The sequence below is a fragment of the Pseudorca crassidens genome, chromosome 2 (assembly GCF_039906515.1).
Source record: "Pseudorca crassidens isolate mPseCra1 chromosome 2, mPseCra1.hap1, whole genome shotgun sequence".
NCBI lineage: Eukaryota > Metazoa > Chordata > Mammalia > Artiodactyla > Delphinidae > Pseudorca > Pseudorca crassidens.
Genome location: NC_090297.1, coordinates 164,042,499 through 164,064,055, shown reverse-complemented (window position 1 = coordinate 164,064,055; position 21,557 = coordinate 164,042,499). Strand labels below are relative to the sequence as shown.

The 21,557-nt window shown below is 40.6% G+C and overlaps 2 protein-coding genes across 5 annotated transcripts in view; one reads left to right on the top strand and one right to left on the bottom strand.

Annotated features, from left to right (window-relative positions):
* Nucleotides 1-13,724, bottom strand: part of WDR26 (WD repeat domain 26) — a 43,186-nt gene extending 29,462 nt beyond the window's left edge. The window contains exons 1-6 of one of the 2 annotated variants that reach the window (XM_067729645.1): nucleotides 12,747-13,724; nucleotides 10,801-10,900; nucleotides 10,596-10,700; nucleotides 4,908-5,044; nucleotides 2,473-2,570; nucleotides 617-773 (exon numbers count right to left, since the gene is read on the bottom strand). In XM_067729645.1, the coding sequence (XP_067585746.1) occupies nucleotides 617-773; nucleotides 2,473-2,570; nucleotides 4,908-5,044; nucleotides 10,596-10,700; nucleotides 10,801-10,900; nucleotides 12,747-13,174 (1,025 nt within the window). In that variant the 5' untranslated portion in view covers nucleotides 13,175-13,724. The remainder of the gene's footprint in view (nucleotides 1-616; nucleotides 774-2,472; nucleotides 2,571-4,907; nucleotides 5,045-10,595; nucleotides 10,701-10,800; nucleotides 10,901-12,746) is intronic. The other variant, XM_067729646.1, reaches the window with a different exon arrangement.
* Nucleotides 13,701-21,557, top strand: part of CNIH3 (cornichon family AMPA receptor auxiliary protein 3) — a 281,351-nt gene continuing 273,494 nt past the window's right edge. The window contains exons 1-3 of one of the 3 annotated variants that reach the window (XM_067729647.1): nucleotides 13,701-13,913; nucleotides 16,336-16,536; nucleotides 18,714-18,905. In XM_067729647.1, the coding sequence (XP_067585748.1) occupies nucleotides 16,522-16,536; nucleotides 18,714-18,905 (207 nt within the window). In that variant the 5' untranslated portion in view covers nucleotides 13,701-13,913; nucleotides 16,336-16,521. The other 2 variants (XM_067729649.1, XM_067729648.1) reach the window with 2 other exon arrangements.

The following is a 21,557-nucleotide window of genomic DNA, read 5'->3' as shown; positions in this document are numbered from 1 at the left end:
TACTCAAAACACTCCTAACATCGAAAGTGAAGCCCGAATTCTTCAAAGTTAAATTATGTAGATGGGTAGGTATGATAAAACCCAAACCAGAAAGTTAGTACCTGTTGCTCTAAACATGTCTAGTTGAAAGGTCACTTTCAACTAAAAAGCAGAACTTTCATTATGAAAAAAGTATTTCCATGACCTTTACGAGCAGAAAATAATCTGGGCTATAGTTAAAACAGCCATAATGTCCAGGAAAAAAAAAAAATCACTAAGTGATCTCCGGCATCCAAGGACAGTAAACACTTCAATCACTGGCATTCTTATACAGTATCACTTACAAATTCTTAAAAAAATGGCCAGATATAGAAAATGACCAACCAAACCCACAGGCAAATAAAGGCAAAACAGGCTTTGCAGCTTCAGTTCTCAAGGACTGGTTTCCTATATAAACATATACAAATTTCTCTTAATTGTCAACTTCAAGAGTTCTAGCTGTACTTGTGAATGCTAAAGCAAACATGAATTGTTTTATGGTGACAGGATAAAACTCTAAAAAAACATTTTAATAAAGTTCATAAGTGAGACCATAAAAGGTTAGCCTACTTTAGAATGTAAAAAGTTTTTCTCTTACCTACTACAAACATGATCTATAAGCAGAGACACAGAATCTAGATTATTATCAAGTTTCGTATTGTGATATAGGCACCGATCCCTTTGTAGTTCCACCGCCTGCCGCAGGAGAGTTTGTAAACGCCGTGGAGGAAGCATCACTGATGGTGGTAAATAGGCTTTAATAGAAGATATTTTTAAAAAGAGAAATAAAAATTAAAATTAAAAAAACAAAACAGTTTACTTTTATTTAGGACATCTGACTCATCTTCTGCTGTACTTGCCCTTACTGTAATAATACCATGCCCTTAAATAGAGCAGTTCTGGGTGACATAACATGTAAGCTTCATGAATATCTGTCAGCACCTACAGCTAGGTTGCCACTAGAATGGCATACACTTGGGCAGGAGGGCTTTAATTTGCATGTGGATCCCCTAGAACAACAACAACAACTCAGCAAAAAATAAAAGGGCACTGATGATGAAAAGAAAATCTAGAGATAACTGTGTCCCAGAGGGAGATGAAGCATCACTGCAAGTATAGGAAAAATACCCACTTAACGAAGAGCGGGCCAAAATGTTGGAACAAGTTCCAGGTCCCATCAAATTGCTTCTAATGCCAAGGATAGTGTGAAAATTCAGGGAATATAACTGGAGTTTTGATTATAGATACCAATCTATTCCACTCCTTCAAGGCTTACACCTCCACAACCACATGGTCTTCTGATTCTTAGGATCTCCACTCCCACCTCAACATGAAAACACAGAATATGGTATAACCAGAGAGGGAAAGAGGGTCTTTCATTATAAAGATGTGGCAAAAATGAAACCCCTACTCTAATTTGGAAGTTATATAAAATATTTGGAAGGAGGGTAAAACATTTTACCTAAAGAAATCTGTGCCTTACTGTTGAAATCAACAAAAAACAGGCATACCTCGGAGATACTGTGGGTTCAGTTCTAGACCACCGCAATAAAGGGAACATCACAACAAAGCGAGTTACAAGTATTTTTTTGGTTTCCCAGTGCATATAAAAGCTGTGTTTACACTACATTGTAGTGTGTTAAGTGTGAAACAGCATTATGTCTAAAAAAAATGTACAACCCTAAATTAAAAAATACTTTATTGCTAAAAAATGCTAACTATCATTTGACAACTCAGGGTTGCCACAAACCTTTAATTTGTAAAAACTGCAGTTATCTGCGAAGCGCAATAAAGTGAAGAGCAATAAAACGAAGTCTCCCTCTGTCTAAAACACTTGTGGCTTAAAGCTGTGGTTTACATGTTTTTTTCTCTAACCACAGCATTTCTCCCCCAAACAGAATCTTAAGCGGAGCATCACTACATAAAAGAAATGAAAGGAGACTTGCTCTGGGACCAGCATCCTGTTACTGACTCCTGAAGTTAGCTTCTTAGACTCCATGGTGGAATTTGAAGTCTCTGGTTTAAAGGGCCTCTTACACTGACATATATACACTACCAAACATAAAATAGATAGCTAGTGGGAAGCAGCCGCATGGCACAGGGAGATCAGCTCGGTGCTTTGTGACCACCTAGAGGTGTGGGATAGGGAGGGTGCGAGGGAGACGCAAGAGAGAGGGGATGTGGGGATATAAGTATATGTATAGCTGATTCACTTTGCTAAAAAGCAGAAACTAACATAAAAATGTAAAGCAATTATATGCCAATTAAGGTGTTTAAAAAAAAAATAAAGACCTACCAAAAAAATAAATAAATAAAGGGCCTCTTAATGGATTCCCCCTCACTCCTCTTACATAACCACTTGATAAGAGTATGTCTAGACACAAGTCTTCCTAATTGATTCGTAGTATCATTTCTAAGAGAAAATACAGAAACATCAAAATTCAAGACTCTTACTCTGAAGTTTGTCCAACAGTTTGGATCGTGAAGCTGTTCCTTTGCCTTCCCATTCCGCTTTTGCACGTAGGTCTTCTGCATGGCTACACATCAGATACCTAAAAATATGACAGGAGAAAGCACCAAATATCAAACCCTTTTCTCTGAATTAAACATAATTGAAAAGTACTGATTATACTTTGGATATCTAGTTCTTACTAAGAAATATAAATCAGGAAGAAATTTCTACAGTGGACCCAATTCATTAATACAACCTGGCACCTGAATATAACAATAGAATAGTAGATATTATTGTTATGCTATCTATTAACAAAATGCTTCCTTATATTTACTGTTATGTATCATTATACATATGTAGCTCTTATTGGGTGCCAGGCTCTGTTCTTAACTAAGCACTCAACATATATTAGTTCGTTTTATGTTCATAACAATCCTGTATGAAGTAAACACTATTATTCTATTTTTACAAATGAGGAAACAGAAAGCTTAAGTAGCTGGCTTAGGGTTAAGCAGCAAAGTAGAAAATGAACCCAGGCATTGTAGCTGCAGAACTTTCTCTTAACCAGTATGCTAACCTAACTGCTCCTCAATAAACAAAACGAAACTAAAAAAAAAAAACCTTCAAAGATACACATACTCAGTTAACTAAACAAAAACAACATACCTTCAAAAGTTTTTCATAAATGCCACTCAAGAAATGGTATAATTGGATAATCATCCTTGTGTCATCTTGTGAAAGGTACTGAGATCCCAAAGCAGAATATTTGGGAACTGTTTTATTACTCACTATATGTGCCGAAGGAGGCATAAATGCTAAATTCATGGATTCTGGAGAATACATGAGGGCCCCCTGCTGGAAGTGTGACCCTGACCTGGTTCTGGCTCTTCTCAGAAGAACAGGCTTTAAAAGTAAAAGAAGTGAAAGAATTATTCAAACCTGGAGATTAGACCTGGCAAGTAACTCTCCTGCTATTTCGCCTAGTACTCTGGTCTCAGACAATCTGTTCTTCTCATTTGTAACAAGGGTATTAAGTAGGGTAGTGAGGATTAAATAAGAGGGAGTATATGAAGTACTTGGTCTACTACCTGGTATATAGGTAGAGCTTGATAAATGGTCATGTAAGTATCAGAAACCTCTCAGTTAACTTGAGTATCACCACCTCCTTTTCTTAACTGCATATTGCATTTAGCATATTACATTTAGCATCTAAATAATGTAATAGCCTCTTACCCAACAGCAGAACTACTTGTTCTCTTGCTGTTTACTAAATATATAGTGCCTTAGCTGATGAGAACTTACTTTTTAATACGTAAGTAATTACACTCACAAAACCCTATAAAAGAAGTTGGACAATGCAAAAATTTGGCTTCCAAAATAACTATTGGGGAGTTATTATCAATTTTACGAAAAATTGTTTACTTTTAGAATTTTCCAAAAGTTACCCATGGTTGCTCTGCTCCCTTTTGAAAATACACATGATACCCTAAGGTTTCAAACGCGTGTCTGTTTATGGGAAGTCATGTGTTATAACTCAAAAGGACACTGGACTAAGAGGAAGAAACCATGTCAATTCGACATCTTGTCATTTCTGGGCCATTTCCTTACGTGAACAATACTTGTCACAGTTAAAAGATAAAAATGCAAGGATGAGGTTTAAGTGTTTTGTTGGAAGAAGTGGGTAGAAGGTCTCACCGTTTACGAAGATGAGGAAAACGAGAGGAGGAGCAGGTTTGTGCGGGCTGGGTGGGTGGAGGGACAATGGGAATTAAGCATTTCTGTTCTCAACACGTAACTTTGAGATACCTTTTAGACATCCAAATGGAGACTGTCAAGTAGGCTATCAGGTATATACACTTTGAGTTCAGATGAGAGGGTAAGTTTAAGAGCCACTGGCATGTAGATGGTATGTGAAGGCATAGTATAGAATGAGATCACCTAGAAGGTGTGTGTAGACAGAGAAGGGAGGGAGGTCCAAAACCAAGGGTTTGGGCACTCTAACATTTAAGGGATCGACACGAGGATAAAATGAGATTGTGTCTATGAAACGCTTAGCAAGGACCTGGTACATGACAAGTATATGTTAAAAAAAAAAATGTCTGTATGCATCAACACTAGAAACTTTATTGCTTTTTTTTTAATAGAAGATTATGCCACAGGGCTTTTATAGAAGATCATGAAATGGCATTTCACTGTTAATACATATTTCTTCTCCCTTCACCCACTTAAGCATCTCTCTATTTCAATATGGAAAGCTTCCTAGGATGACAAAAATAGTTTGTACACACATAAGTGAAATTACCCAGACAAATATTACCCAAGAATTTAGCAATACTCACATCTTGGGAAAATATTAAAAGAAATGCAACTTTGGAATGGTAACCTTGATAAAAATAGCTCCTTCCTCAACCTGGAGCTAAGAACTGAGCTTTCTTACCCACTAAGAACATGAATGCGCTCTGTATTGTATTTCAGTGGCGTCAATTCACAGCGTAGAACTTGAAGTGCCTCCAGGACCTTGCCATCCTCCAGGTATTCCAGGTACTTCTGCTGCAGCAGCAAAAACTTCATCCTCTGACATGACAGAAAGCAGCAGTCAGGGGAAAAAAGTTGATGGAAGTTTCAGAAAATGTTTGTGCCTAAACAGAACAGTAGAAACCATTCTACTATGCCCTTTAAAAATAATTGTTATAAAGCTTTAAAAAGACTCAAAATATTTTGATTTAATAGGGTCACAGCAGATTAAATGTGACCCTATTGCTCCATTTCACATATTAATAAAAGTCTGCTTTGAACAAATAATCTCAAATTAGAAAAGATCATTAGTGACCAAGGCATCAACACAGGAGAAAATTAATTCTGCCCTCAAAACATTCACCTAGAATTTTACTTCTTGCGTGAAAAGCTAGAACTATTCCAAGTATTCTAAATTTGCTTTTTAAAAAGTCTGACTTCTATAATGGCTGTTGGGGGGTTTCATGCAACAAGTTTTAAAAAGACAGCAGAAAAACCAGTTAATGGAGGAATTACTTAAAGGCCACAATGTGAAAGAAGGACTAAGTAGACCAGAAAGCAGAACTGGAGCCACTGGGTCAAAGTTACAAAGTGTCATATTTTGGCTTATCAAAGGTAAGAAAAGGTGCCCAGCAACTGGATTAGAGGCTGGTGTGCAAAGTACTGAGTTTCCTATGACTAAAGTGGACAAGCATGAGCTTGATGGACTCACTGTCTCTAGGTGGCAATAAAGGGATGCCATCGAAGGTTGAACAATCGAAGGTTGAACTCAAAGGTCTTTGTGTATTGGTAACTATCTTGATGCATTTCACTATGAAGCACAATTATTATCAACTCTTCTCCCCCAAAAGGACAAACCATTTCCAGCTTATTGTGAAGCCCTTTCACATTTAGTTTTTTTCTGAAATGTGTACAGCTTTAATACTTTTAATGTTCCTTTACTCTGTTACTTTACTTTTGACTTGAAAGTGATCATCGCAGTTTTAGCAGCTTTTTGCTAGACAAAAGAGCTTTTACGAATATTAAGCTTGCAATTTCTTTTAAACCTTAAACCTAATTAAAGACCACTGCTTGGAGGGACTCATTTATCAAATCTGTTACTTGTGGCACTTGAGCAAGTCAACTGATGCAGGTAGAAAATTTAGTAGACAGGAAATGTTAGTCATACTTAGAGATTCCAAGGAACATAGAGGTAAAGATTCCAAATGCATTCAAAAGAAAACCCCAAATGACAGCCTTTTCTTCTTCATTAAGATGCTTACTTTAAAAGACATTAAAAATAAACTGCTGTCAAAAATGGTGTGGAGAAATTATCGTTTATTCACAAAATTAAGAGTATAACGAATTGCTCTGTAAGATTTTCTTTTAGGGAGTATTGGGGAGGCAGGCATAACCTACAAGCTTATAAAAATCGTTTCTAGAGAAAGTAAACCAAACAAACCCTCCCATGTAAGTTAGGCATACATTTAAATACATCTTTTACAAGATACATTGCTTATGTTTGGTAATAATCGAATCTTAAATCGATAGCTAAAGAACAAAAGAAAAAATTTCAAACTATGAGGTAAGCTCCTATAACTAGAAAAATTACACTTAACAAATTTTACACGTAAAGTTAGATTTACTAATGAATGTTTCGGAAATAGGTTACCGAGATGCCCTGAAAACACGTTACTGCACATGTAACCTAACGTTAAACTCTAGATGTCAAATAAAAAAAATACTTTAAAGTCCATCAGGTGACAAAAAACAAAAGACTAAATAGAACAAAATCTAAAAATCAAATATTCAAAGTTATTATGGATATTCTCACCATTTTATCTTCTGAAAAAACTTCAACTCTTTATGAAGAGTTCATATACTTCCATTTATCAATATAATGTTAAGAGTTTCACTTTACCTAGGATTTTTGAATCAAACTTGAGTATCATTTAGTTGCAGAATTTTTCTGTTTAAATGCCATTGGCAGCATGTGTATTTAATTTCTTCACTGAATTTTCTTAATAATTGGGAATCTGGGGGAAAATTCTGTCTGTTTTTATTCAGGGCAAGTCTTAACTTTGGGGGTATCAATCATTAAGTCCTATGCACGCCACCTTCCCCATTCCAACGTGTGTAGGGACAGTGCCCTAGTTGCTATTTCCTATTTCCCCCTTACTTTCCCATCAAGATCCTACTAGAACATGTTACTCTCTTTCTATGGAGCAAAGGCAGGGCAGGAGAGAAGAGGAACGCAGAGTAAAACTTTGAGAGAAGCCAATATACACACGTATTTCTGTATATACATGGAATGCTATAAAAGCAGCGCAAGAACATTTCCCTATGAGTCATTTTATCCAGATTAAGACAAAGAATACCCTCAAACAGATACCAATTCCTGGTAGTGTGCATGGCAACTAATAAGCTACTGGCCAAGAATAGCTAGAGATTTGGTTGAGAAACTGTTTATTCTCCTAAAAATCAGTTCAATTCAAGTATTTGACACATATGATAAAGATGGAGAAAGTAAAGCTATATTTTACTTCCCCAAATTTAAAGCACAAAAATGTAAATACAGTTTCAAGAAAATGAACATCTGTCACAAAAGACGTTAATTATGTACTGAAAAAATTTAAAGAATCAGGCAAAACTGAAGTTTGCTGAGGTGGGGACAGGGCTTTACTATGGTGTTTTTTTTTTTTTTGAAAGATCATGAACTTCTTAAATGAAGAAAAAAAGAAAACAGGTTGAGATAATAAACTCTCCTTTGTATCCTTCCCCAACTCCTAACTAGACCTCTGTAAGAGATCATTCCTGATCTCTGAAAAATGTTTCAGCATCTTTGGGCCTAGCAGTAATTTTTTCTCTTTTACTATCTGATAAAAACTTGAAATTGGTAAGTGACTAGGTAGGATAGTTTGAAAGATAGATAGTGCACGTGGTAAATCCTGCTGTTGTCCCCCATCACCCTACCCAATATTTGGATTTACTGTTTCCTCCCATATAATTATACTGAACTCAATGTGAAGCTCTGAAACTCAGAAGTTATGATACACAGGAAGTCTGGTTATCAAGGGCAGTTAGCTCCTAGCTAACTTAGCAGTGGTTCTGACCAGCTCTGAGATAAGGTTATAACCAAGTTATAGCAATTAAATCATGACTCAGAGGAAAGTAGAAATGAATTATATTTAAACCATGGTTTTCAAAACTCCTCCCTATTTGACTTTAAAATATACTAGTAAATTTCTGTAGATCAATATTTGAACACTTTTGTTAAGCATGTTTCTATTCTATTAAAATAAGAATCAGACATTTTTAGACATATAAAAGTTTTGTTATTGATCTCAAATACCCACCCAAATTCCCCAGACATGGCTAAGAATATCTGAACCCAAACTAAAATATGTTGATTCATAAGCTCAGCTTCCAGAAACTCTGGAAAAAATTCTGCTATTCCTAGTATCATTTGACTAGAAACCATTTAAAAATACGGGGGTTGAAAGGGGGGAGTGGATTGGGTCAATAGAAACATTCAGGTTTAAAAAAGAAAATACAACTTTAGTCTAGACTAAGTTATCAAATGTGTCTGGGCATACAATTAAAATAATTATGTTAAACAAAAGCCAAATAGTTGTCTTCTAAGGTATTATGACAAATTTACGTTTACATTAGATTATCTTCTGGAGATGGAGTGGGGGAGAGGAGTAAATCTAAACACAATTAGGTGAAAAAATGCTGACCTGAATCTTTAAAAGCAATTGATTCATTAATGTTTAAAGTGAGATAAAGTTGGAATCCCTTTCTGTGTATAAATACCTAAACAGTTTGATGGTGTGAGGCTCAGCCAGAGATTTAATCTTCATCTCTTATTAGATCCTAGAATGTTCTACAGACTGAACAGGCTGTACAAAGAAAGGATTCCTCCTTATTATCTACAAAGACGATTTCTAATGAGATAGTTATAATCTAAACCCAATACACAAGCCTCAAATTACTATAAACAAATAAGAAAAAAAGTGTGCCTAATTAATAATTTTTACTGCTAAATTACAGATATAATTTGGATGAAGCTTAAAAAAGGATAATGATCCTCCAAGAAATCACACACTTATTTTAAAATAGTCCATGGGCAAGTTCTCTACTGTCACCATATAAGCAGTTAACTTGTCCAGTGGGAAAGGAAACCCAATTCTTATTTTGGCCTTGTAATTGTCTTTATATTAGGGTCACCTTCCATTCTGTCAGGGCTAACAATTTACAAAAAACTGCCCAATAAAAATTTACTTAGGTATTTTTTTTTTTTTTTTAAAAACCCAAACATATGGGTTGGGGAAAATTTAATTACTAGAAAATTTGCAATCCTTTTGAATATAGATGTTTAACTTCTGTGTTTTCATTTTAAAAATTTACCATGGAACTGATTATTCCATGAGTTACTATTGAATCAGATGCCTGATAATAAGTTAAAAATTTTAGTATTTACGGAAAAAAAAAACCACCCACAAAACACTAGAGCGTCAATTTAACTGAATCCGTATTTGTTCATATTGGTTGCTCCTTTAATTCACCTGAAGTCCATTCTCTAGGATATTTTTGTAAACAATTATATTAAGAATTTGAAAACTCTTGTAATTAAGATTTTTTAAAAAAAAACCCCAAAACTGAAACAGGAGAGTCTATTAGGTCTATACACAAAGGCAGAAAGATTAATGTTTGACCCAATTAAAAAAAAAATCAAAATGTAACAGGCATTTACTAATATTTAACAAACAGCTGATTTCCCTACTTCACTTCCTATTTGCCTTCTGTCCCTCCCCCACCAGACAGGAAACTGCTTTTGACAACAAATGAATCAGCTAGAAGTTAAAAAGCCAGCAGCCAGCAGCTGATTCTTCATGGTTTCCAATCACAAGGACTTAGGAAAAACTCATCCCCTCCTCTCCCTCACCAACATCTACTGAAGAATTAAAGCCTATTAGTATAAAAGATTCATTAAGATTTATGAAAGAGGCTAACAGATTAAACTACTAAACTGATCTTGTCAGGAAATAAGGCCGGTAAGCAGAGCCCAATGGTCAAATTTGCATACTAAACCTCCACCAGAGTGATATCTATTATACAAACTTGGACACTGTCAATTCACACAACTGGAATGCAAGAATGGAAAATGGTGAGCACACCAATGGAGCTGGTTTGAATTAACTACAATTCCCAAAGATTTGTTTTAAAAAAAGATAATGAATGTGTCAGCTACTTAAGGCTATATGGATATATATACACCCAAACATGTTTTCTTTACCAGCACATTCAGTATTTTAAATAATAAAAGTATAATTTATTCCTGATTCTATAAATATTAAACTCCTATTAACAGTACCAAAAGCATAAAGATCTTTCAACATAATTTAGCAAAAGCTTACTTTATAAACTCAAAGGTTCAAAGGACACATTTACTAAACATGATTTTAAAAGTATAAAACTCAAACTTTAAAACATCAACACTCATCCTAGTTTACAAGTTTAATTATTTGAAAGTTAAGGCCTTATCTTTTATAAGAGGCAGAAACCTAGAGTTATCAATAACCTACTAAAATAAGCATAAATGTGAAACTAAGAACAAAAGTGTATTTACCACAATTATTCCCAACAACGTTTGAGAGATTTCAAGTGCGCCTCTTACCACAATAGCATGAGGAGAATGCACTAAAGGCTTTAGTTCATTCAGGTCATTTTCTGCCTGCAAAAATTGGTATAAGAGAAAAACAGAAATGTCACAAAATGCACATCAAATATACAATTTTAGCAGCAGTTACACAGCTCTATATGCCCTACTTTACCTTATCCCAGTCTCCTTCCATGACATGATTTCGGAATTTGGTAGCAGAAGGATGTTCTAAACGACATCCTGACTCTTGCATGAGGAGATCAACAGTCTGGCTGCAGGAGAGATACAGTGTAAAAAAGACCTGACCAACTTTAGGGTTTACTCTTCCAAATAAACTACTGTCTATGAAAACAGTTGCAAAAGTTCTTAAGCTAACCTCATGATGAAGGAAAAAGAAATAAATAGCTTTGATGTGCCTGGCTAAACAAACTTGATTTTTAAACTGCCACCTAGGTTTACATCTAGTCAAGTCAAAAACGTTCTTGAAACCAGAATCAAAATAAATTCTTCCTCCTTTTCCATTTAATGTCTTTAATGAAGTATAAAATTTCTAAAAATGTGTTCTAACCAACCGGTTAAAAAAAGTGAAAAACCATGATCTACATACTAACCACGTTACTACATTTGGAAAGATAAAAACTGTTAGTTACATACAAGGTGATGGAGATGACCTGTATTAGGTAAAAGCCTTACATCCAGATATTATGTTTGCAAAGAAATTCTAATAGGTCAATCTTTAAAACTGAAATAAATCCAGCATCAAAAAATCATTCGCTTTCTCTCTATACTAAAAATAGCAAATTTACTATGGTGTAGGTTCCAAACAGTCACGAGTTATTTCCTCCTGCTGCTGTCAGCTTGCTTCTTGTCTCAGTAATATGTTCTGTTAGCATTTAGGAAATGCTTTTCCTTAGGGAACAAAGTGAAATCTTCCTTCGATATACTTCTTTCAGAGCTTAAACGATTCACCACATGTGGTTTCTTCCATCAGATATTTTGATATCTAAGAATCTTTAACAGTCTTACATATTTGCTTATGTTTCAATGCTTTCTTATTCAGCTCCATTTATTTTTCAGCAAAAAACAGTGCAATAATCTGCCTGAGAATCAAAATACTTATGTCACTTTTAAAAAGTGCTCTTTTCTCCCTCTCCCCAGAACAAATCTATAAATCCAAAATATACTAAGAGCTTATTTTAATCTATGCTTTGAAGCTGGAAACTGTTGCATGTTGTTCTCTAGTCTTAATTCTCTCTGGTTCTGCTTCATCCTCCATCAAGCTCCACGGCACTCCCACCAATCCTACTTTCCACCACCCCTGGTTTTCCTTTGTGTGTATACAAAACGGGGGTTTGGGGCCAAGGTCGTCTACCTTCACCCTACTTTAGGTACACAAGGTCATCTAAATTGTATTTGAAAATAAATGATTCACCAGATCAGATGTCCCTTTTTCAGAGGCAGTCGCCTTCTTGGTATTACAGTGGGATTTCAGACAAGTTAGTGGCAGGCCTCTTGTACACACACAAGGGCCTTTAAATGACATCAACATGGTAACTTACTCCATTATTCCCATCAGATTTATTCAGCAGCCTCCTTCCAAATTATCCCAGCCCCTCAGTTCCCATAACACTTGTAAGTGATTGTCTTTCCTGATTGGTAGTTTGCCTGGGTTGTCTGTCATGGCTGGGGGCGGGGGGGAGGTGTCCCACAAAGATGCCTCTGAGGTACCCTTGAAAAACAAATCCTCCAAGGTTCATTATTTCCACCAGCTCTAATCCACCCTTCCCCCAACACACACACAGACACACTCCCGCATCTGTCTTTATTGACAGACAATTACGCTCTGAAGGTGTACGGGGAGGGGTGACTCTTTGGGTTTCTACGCCCCCTGCCCAACCCCCAACCACACAATTTGTCAGACTGATTGATTTCCCCTTATTTCCCTGCAGGTGGGCTCCTCCTCCCCGGTCAGCCTGTCTGAGCTGCGTCCTCCTGTATCCTGGGCCCAGCAGTAATTCTCCCTTTGCCTGAGCTCTTTCCAGCCACCCCCCGCCCTCCCCTCCCGCCAGCTTCCGTCCCTCGGTCTGTCCACATCAGCTGCCTGGAAGGGATACTTACTTGAGCCCTAAGCCATTCAAGTGCTGTCCTATTAGCCTAATGACATCCTCATCTGATTGGGAGAGCCGCTTCTTCTTCTTGAGGCTGCTGCCCAGTTCTGGGGTGGCCAAGGAAGAGGAGGCGGCGGTGGTGGCGGAGGCAGCTGCAACGGTGGCGGAGGCTGCGGCGGCGGCCCCGCCGGGGACCCCGTTATTGACATTCAGGCTGTTGCTATTGTTGCTGGCGGCGGAGGGGGCGGAAGGCAGGAGCCCATTGGCGTGGGCCAGGTCCCCCGCGGACGACGACGACGAGGGGGACGACTCCCCGTTCTGGGCCGACAGGCAGGCGAGTTCCTGGGTCTGTCCCTGGCCCCCGCCGCCCCCTCCTCCTCCTCCGCCGCCGCCGCCGCCGCCGCCTCCTCCTCCTCCTCCTGCCCCGTTGGCCTGCATGATGCTGCCGCTGACCAGGCTGTGGCCGCTACTTCGGTGGGGGACGGCAGCGGCGGCGGAAGGGGCAGCCGGGGGGAGTCCCACCACTACCACCACGGAGGAGGAGGAGGAGGACGACGAGGACGAGGACGACGAGGACGGAGGGGAGAGGCCTGCTCTGCCTGCCGAAGCCCCGGGCTCTCCTGCTCCCTCCGCCGCCGAGGCTCGGGGTTTCTTCCGCGGGGGCGGGGAGGCTCCGCCGGTGTCCGAGTCGGAGGAGGAGGAAGCGGAGGCCAGAGTTTCCTCGCCGAGAGAGGCCGTGGTGGGAAGCCGGTGGGGCGAGGCGGGGGAGGGGAGGCGGGGGCCGGGGAGAGGGTCGGGGTGAGGGGGGGCCGGGGAGGGGTCAGGGTAAGGGGTGAGATGAGGGGGAGGAGGAGGAAGAGGAGGAGGGGGAGAAGGAGGATCCGGGCCCTTTCCCCCCCCCCTCCCGGAGGCAGCTCGGGGTGCGCGGCCCGGGGGTCGGGCCGGGGGGCGCCGCGGGGCGGCTGCGGGGGCGTGGGGCCCGCCGCTGGGCTGAGCCCCGGCGGTGGCGGCGGCGGCGGCGGGCGGCAGCGGAGGCAGCTGCCGCCTCTGTCCTCGGGTCCGCTCCGCTCTGCTCCCTGGTGTGTTGATTCTTCCCCCAGCTGCTGCCTAATGGAGTCCAGGCGCTCGCGTCACAGGAAATGCCTATACTGCCCTCCTCACTCACTTCCGGTGGCAGGTATGGAACCTATAGGGGGCCTGTCACCCGGCACGTGCGCCGGGGGCCGGTTGGGCGCGAGGGGAGGGAGGCCGGCGGGCCGGCTGGGGCTGACCCCGACCCCGACCCGACCCGACCCGATCCACCCCGGAGCTCCGGCCTGGCCGGCTAGGTCTCGCCCCCAGCGCCCTGGCTGGGCTGCGTCGGCGAGAAGTAAGTTTGTTCCGTCCCTCCGAAGCCGGGCGTGCACAAGAGGGCGGCGATCGCGTGCGCGAGTGTGTGCGTGTGGACCCCAGGGTGACCTAGAAACGCCAGGCGTGCGGAGGGACTGCAGATTTCCATCCCTGGCCGAGGATGGGGTCGAGCAGGTGGCGAGGTTTTGTCACGAGAACTCCCAGGCACAGGGCTGTGGCAGTCCTTGTCGACTCACTTAATGGTAACCAGGACTGACCAGCTCTTCGTTTGAGTGTGAAGAACTCGAACTTCCACAGCCAAGTGCCACACACAGTTGTCGTGCCCGGGCCATCCCAGGAGGTTTGAGATGATGAGCCTAGGAGACTCTGTGCTCTACCCCAGGAAGGTGGGATAATGGATAAGAGCAATATCTGATGGGGCCAAGGAGTCAGAAAAAGACTGTGGGTGTAGTGAGGCGGGACTTTGCTGAGGGGCTTTCACTCTTTTTTTAGCTATTGCCCAGCACCTCCTTCCAGCTGCCTCTTGAGTCACTGCCCAGTTTAGGCAGCAGTAATACAGACTGAGCTGTTGCCTCCAAAACATGCACCTTAAGGAGAATTCATACTCAACTTGAGATCCAGGCTTGCAATGTTTAGGTGAACTGTGAGGCTTCAGCGTCGCTGTAATTTACTCGTTTATGTGGATGTAGAAAAGCGGCAAGGAAGAGCTGGGCTGAATCTTGATCATTGGTGAATAGTCTCCATTACCCCAAACAATTATTTACCGGTGTGTGGTCGATAGCATATACACCGATATGTACAGACATTTTCTCAGAAATTTAAACAATCTTTCTCTGAAGAAGTTTTCCTGTGGAAAAACATGGACTCAACTAATGCATCTTTTTTTTTAAGATTTTTTTTTTGATGTGGACCATTTTAAAAGTCTTTAGTGAATTTTTTACAATATTGCTTCTGTTTTACGTTTTGTGGCTTTTTTTTGGCCTCGAGGCATGTGGGATCTTAACTTCCCGACCAGGGATCGAACCCGTACCCCCTGCATTGGAGGGCGAAGTCCCAACCACTGGACCGCCAGGGAAGTCCCTAATGCATCTTATAGCTCTGAAATTGCAAATTTTATAGCTCAAAGTAACTTTGAGGTCTTTGGTTACTTTTCAAATTTAGAAAAATAATTTAAAAAATAATGCTTATGAGAAATTATTAAAGAATCCTGAGCTTTACTGATCCACAGGCTAGAGGAAGGGAGAGGAAGACCACTGCAAGATCTGACAGAGATTTAGCTTTTAGTCTCATCTCTTAAATGTGCTTCCAGGTGGCAGTGTAATTTTAAGGTGACTCACATTCAATTTTATTATTCACCTGAAAGAGACCTGAGTTCTAGCTAAGTTTCGTAGGGCACTGCCACCATATCCAGAGGAGCCTGAATTACTAGATAGTTAACACTTCAGAGATCCCTGTTTGTTCGTTAACTTTAGACTTCTTATTAAAAGCGTTGTTATTGTTTATACAAAATTAAATTTTGCAAAGTCGTTTGTAATAATTTATGAGGCCCATAGCAGTGCTGAGGACAAGCTTCTGAATAAAATCTGTAGCTTTCATAAAGGAAACAATGACTTACTGGTAGCCACAGACACGGCTTACACTTCATGAACAAAAGTAAAGGATGAAAGGCAAAAGAAACTGGTCTCAACTGGTGTCTAGACTCAATATATATACCCCAGCTTTTCTATATTTTATGAGACCGAGACTGCTGTTACTAGAATTCTGAATTTATGAAGTCCACGTGTGCACACAATTTTCTCTAAAGTACAGCTGGAGACTCTGTTGTCTGAACTCTGGATTTTTTTAGAGCCAGGTTTCAAGTCCATTGCAGATGAATAATTCTGAAATACCACTCTACATACACTCAGAAACCTTCAGTAACACTGTATTACCTAGAGAATACAATCCAGAGTTTATCTTGCTCTCTGTAGATTGACCTCAATCTTTCTCTTTGACTTTGTCTTTTCCTACCCCCTTTCTGAACCCTTCACTGCTGTCCCCCAAATGTGCTGGGCTCATTTCTTCTGCGTCTGACCATACCTCCTACCTTCTCTTCATCCTTCTGATCCAAGACTTGGCTCCTTTCTCACCTCCTCGGGGGAGCATTTCCTGACTTCCAGCCTCCTTGCCCTCCTTCTGAGGATCATTTATTTAACCTTCCAATATTGAAGTCTGCTTGCAATATATTTTTTTTTCTTTGTGGTACGCAGGCCTCTCACCGCTGTGGCCCCTCCCGCTGCGGAGCACATGCTCTGGATGCACAGGCTCAGCGGCCATGGCTCACGGGCCCAGCCACTCCGCGGCATGTGGGATCCTCCCGGACCGGGGCACGAACCTGTGTCCCCTGTATTGGCAGGCGGACTCTCAACCACTGCGCCACCAGGGAAGCCCTTGCAATGTTTTTTAACTTGGTAAAACCCCTTCTTCAAGTTATCAGAGAGGAGCCTTTCTAGATTGCTGTCCCCCTGATTTGCCTTCCCCTTTTCACCCTCATCCTGGAAAAAACTGAGATGCATTTATGAATAAAGGTCCAAGCTGTCTTTTAGGGGGGAAAAAAATTGAATATATATTCAGGTATTTGATTCATTTATCTTGTTTCTGTGCTATTTTACCAAATCTTTATATGACCAAGCCTGTGCTAGCTTCCAAATAAGAGGCAACTTATTGTCCTAGAGATATTCAAGCAAAGGCTTTCAGGGATATTACAGAGTAGGTAGTTGAACTAATTGATGTCTAAAGACTTTCCAACTACAAGATATCTGTGAGTTATGCACATATGCATCTCCCAACTAGAGTATAAATTCTTTGAGGTAGGATCTGTGTATTGTTCGTCTAAGCCAGTGCTTTTAGATTGTGGGTCCTGACCTATCTGTGAGTCATGAAATCAGTGTATTGGTCATGATTACAATTTAAAAAAATGAAATGGAAAAGTGAGAAAGAGTAGAAAACATCCAAGTCAGTCACCCATAGGAAAGGTCATTATTATTTTGTGGAAGTTCTGTTTCAATGGCAGATATATATCTATGCTTTACAAAGTACAATATATCTCTTCTGTAGGCCATTCTCAAAAAAGTTTCCAAAACACTCATCTAGGACATTCCTGACTGACAAAAAGGCAACTCAGGAAATTGGTGTTAGATATCTAAATGACAAATCACAAGTTCTGTCCACGGCAGTGTCTTAGCTGTAAAAATTAAAAGCTACTATATTAAAAAAAGCTGAGATAGTATAGGTGTTTATAATAAAACATGAAACCAAATTTTCTCAAAAGACTTTGTAAAAAAACTAGAAGAGACTATTGTTCTTCTGTCAAGTTTTAAGTTTGGTGTCTCAACCTGGTACTTAGCATCATCAATATTATTCAATTTATTCAATTTCTATTTGAAGAGGTAGTTTTCAGAATCTCAGGTATCCCTGGAGAGGGACATATTTGTGTTTACATTTCTAGCTTCATTCCTAGCTTTTCTTTGTTTGGGGAACAAACAATTAGTCAGCTGATTGACATTGGGCAAGTCATTTAACTTCGCTGCCCTGCACTCATTTCATGAATGAAGTGGGGATAATGGCACTGGCCTACCTGCCTCAGAGAATTGATCTGTGAGTCAAATGACATATCAAATATAACAGATCGTTGGGAAAAGACTATCTTGAAAGGTTTCAAAATATAACTTAAATCCTCCATCATTTCAAAAAGGATTTGAGGCAATGAAGTTCAAAGATATAAGAAGATTTTATAATTACTCATATGTCTGAGCTGTGGACTCTAGTCACTTATTAACCCCAACTCTGCCACTCAGCTGTGTTCCTGTGTACCTCTAGCCAGACAAGTCTGAATATTGTCTTTATATTGGTCTTCCATGGACGGGGAGTTTCCAATACCTATGTAGTAGAGTGAAGGGCACAGTTACCTGGCAGTTTTACCCACTGTTCCATATATGTCTCTCCAGTGCTTGCTTATTTTCCCCCTTCTACAAACATTCCACTCATGCCACAAGAATCTAGTGTCCTCCTGTGAGGGGAGAAGGGGTGGCACACTGGGTGGATCTAAGTGCAGAGACAGGAGCCTTATATTCAGAAGTGAACAGGTGGAAGTATTCACTGTCCTCTAAGCTGAATACCGTCCTTTTCTCCAAGAAAACTAGATTGTTCTTCTCCCGCCACACAGCTGGGTTAGACTGCTTGGAGTAGCTTGTTCTTGCTGCACTGTAACAAAACGCATGTAACACTAAGATGGGTGTGCAAAGATGTTCACTGTGTGTGCAGAGATATTCACTGCAGCACTGTTTGTAGGAGCAAAAAGAATGGGGTCATCACCATGTGGTGTTGTGGAAGTAGTATCAAGAAATATAAAGTAAAAGATGCCTATAACGGAAGTATGCATAATGTAATTCATTTGGGTAAATAAATGAATATATACACATACATTTTTTTCTGGTAGGATAGAGGAGCATAAGACAGTGGTTTACCTTTGGGTGGAAGGACTTGGGTGGTTGAGGAGGGAGGTTCCTATTTTTCCATTTGATACTTTTCTGCAGGGTTTGCATTTTCTAACTATATGTAAGGTTTTTTTTTTTTTTTTTTCCTGCAGTACGCGGGCCTCTCACCACTGTGGCCTCTCCCGCTGCGGAGCACAGGCTCCGGACGCGCAGGCCCAGCAGCCATGGCTCACGGGCCCAGCCGCTCCGCGGCATGTGGGATCTTCCCGGACCGGGGCATGAACCCGCGTCCCCTGCATCGGCAGGCGGACTCCCAACCACTGCACCACCAGGGAAGCCCATATGTAAGTATTTTTTAAGTGTCAATAAGGGTTATTTGGATTTTGCTTTTTTTGGTATTAATAAGTATCATGTTTTTAAAGCACTCATGTTCTTAAAAGCACACTCAAAACCAATCAAACTATTCATGAAAATTAATCATAATAAAAAATGCCAGAGGAAGCAGTGTTGTGTATAGTTGATGACATTAAATATATTTGCTTTTTTTTTTTTTTTTGCGGTACGTGGGCCTCTCACTGTTGTAACCTCTCCCGTTGCAGAGCACAGGCTCCGGGCGCGCAGGCTCAGCGGCTCCGCGGCATGTGGGACCCTCCCGGACCGGGGCACGAACCCGTGTCCCCTGCATCGGCAGGCGGACCCTCAACCACTGTGCCACCAGGGAAGCCCTATTTGCTTTTTAAACATCTCCTTCTTTGCCATTACCTGCACCTCTTATATTCTCAGACTGTAGATGCTGCGCGCACACACACACCCATCTCTCATTTGGTTAAATTCATCTGGGGAATAAAGGGCAAAAAGACATTCCTATTTATTAACTTTGAAAAGTAGATAAATAATTAATAGCCCCTAGAGTCCGTGGACAGTGGACAGCAGGCCCTTTGGGCAGTCTTCCTTCTTCTCAGGTTCCTATATGTGGTTCATCCCTCTGGCACTATGATAATAGTAAATAATAATGGGAAAACACAATTATGATTGTTAACAAACAAATGCTAATTATTATGAGAAAATATGTGTTCTGATTATGTATACACAGCCCATATAGAGGTAATGGTCTAATGACTAGACTTTTAAAAATTAAAAATGTTAAAGACTGTAGTAGGTGATTATTCATAAAGTTGAAAAGAAAACTGTTTAAAGGGTCCCTGCATTTATTCAATTAATTTTATTTCAAAATTGTGCTCTTTACTAAATAATACTAAATGTATATGCAAATGTGACATAGTAGCCTAAATTAAAAAAAAAAAAAAAAAAAGAAAGAGGGACTTCCCTGGTGGCACAGTGGTTAAGAATCTGCCTGCCAAGGCAGGGGACACGGGTTCGATTCCTGCAGCGGGAAGATCCCACATGCCTCGGACCTACTGAAGCCCGCTCGCCTAGAGCCCGTGCTCTGCAAGGAGAGAAGCCACTGCAATGAGAAGCCCGTGCACCGCAGCGAAGAGGAGCCCGTCGCAACTAGAGAAAGCCTGCTTGCAGCAACGATGACCCAACGCAGCCAAAAAATAAATAAGATAAAAAAGCTTAATGAACTCGTGAATGCCAGTCGTTGACAACAAAAGAGCAAAACAGTAGCTCTTAGCTTCTTTTTGTGGCTTGTGAAGCGGTCCTTGGCTAAATCAAGACCCACAGGACTTGCAGTCCCTTTAATACTAATGGGGTTTGTATCTTCACTTAAGAGTACCCTTTCTATATACATATCTGAAATACAAGGATGTCCACTTTCTTGCTATACACCTCTGACCCTTTATCTCGGAGTATCTTTTTCTCTATTCCTGAATTACTGACATATATTATAAAAATAGCTAGAAATAGGTGTGTTTGTAAGGTTTAGCCACAGAGTTTCAACAACACCGCTCGTTTCCTTTTGTTTCCTAGTGTCCACTCTTTCCATTCTTATCCTTTCTTTCCTGTGATGGCACATGTCCATGGCAGGGCTTCCGTCATAATCAAACAATACGAAGAGTTAATACTAACCAGCCTTTGTTTTAAGTGCTTTACATGCATTGTACTATTTTAGCCTTCTCACCAACCTTATGAGGTATGTACTATTATTACCCCCATTTTACAGTTGATAAACTGAGGTACAGAAAACTTGAGGTCACATAGCTGGTGTGTGGGAGAGCTGGGTGCACAGGCTTCAGAACTGGTATCAGTCTGAAAAGTCCCCTTTGTTTAAAGGGGCCAAAAGAAGAAATAAACAAGTCCTATAAATTGATTTTTCAACTTTGCCCTTTTTGTGTACATGAAAACATGGTCCCTCACCTTTGAAGCCCTCATCATCTCATTGGCCTAATTAGTGGTAGATAAGTGAGTATGTGAGGGCCAGTAAAAGGTTTTCCTCCCTCCAGAAGCTACCACTGAGAGTGCCTGAAAGCTCCTTATCAAAGATACAGTTCATTTCTCCAATAAGTCCTTGTTGAAATGCAGCGTTTTGCATAGAAGGGATAGCACACTAAAACTAGGTGTAACCTGGAGATTTGTTTATCCATTTAAACGACTTCATCTTAAAATAGTGAATGAGGGCCAGAAGGAATCAATGAGTTTAATTTTCTTTCAAAGCGGGAAAGCGCCAAACCTAGAGGGCTTCTTGGGAGACACATTAAGTCAGGAGGCCTCATCCAGCTTGTTTTTGCAACTACTTGTATCTATCTAGTGAGGGTTTCTAAACTGTGTAAGCCTGTACTCGTCTAGGATCGTGGAATAAGGAAGAACCAGCCTTGATTTATACAGGAATTCATACTTCATTGCTTTATTCCTTTAACAGCTCCAGCCAGGTCAGCTGGCAAAGGAAGATAGATATCTAACTGAGATGAGGTCAGACAGCATATGCATAGCATCCAGTGGTAGGACAGGAAGGGCCAGCTCAGGGAGGCTACCAGAGCTCCTGTTGAGAGTTTACTTTTGTAGGGAGGGCAGCCAGGCTGCTTAGAGACCTCACA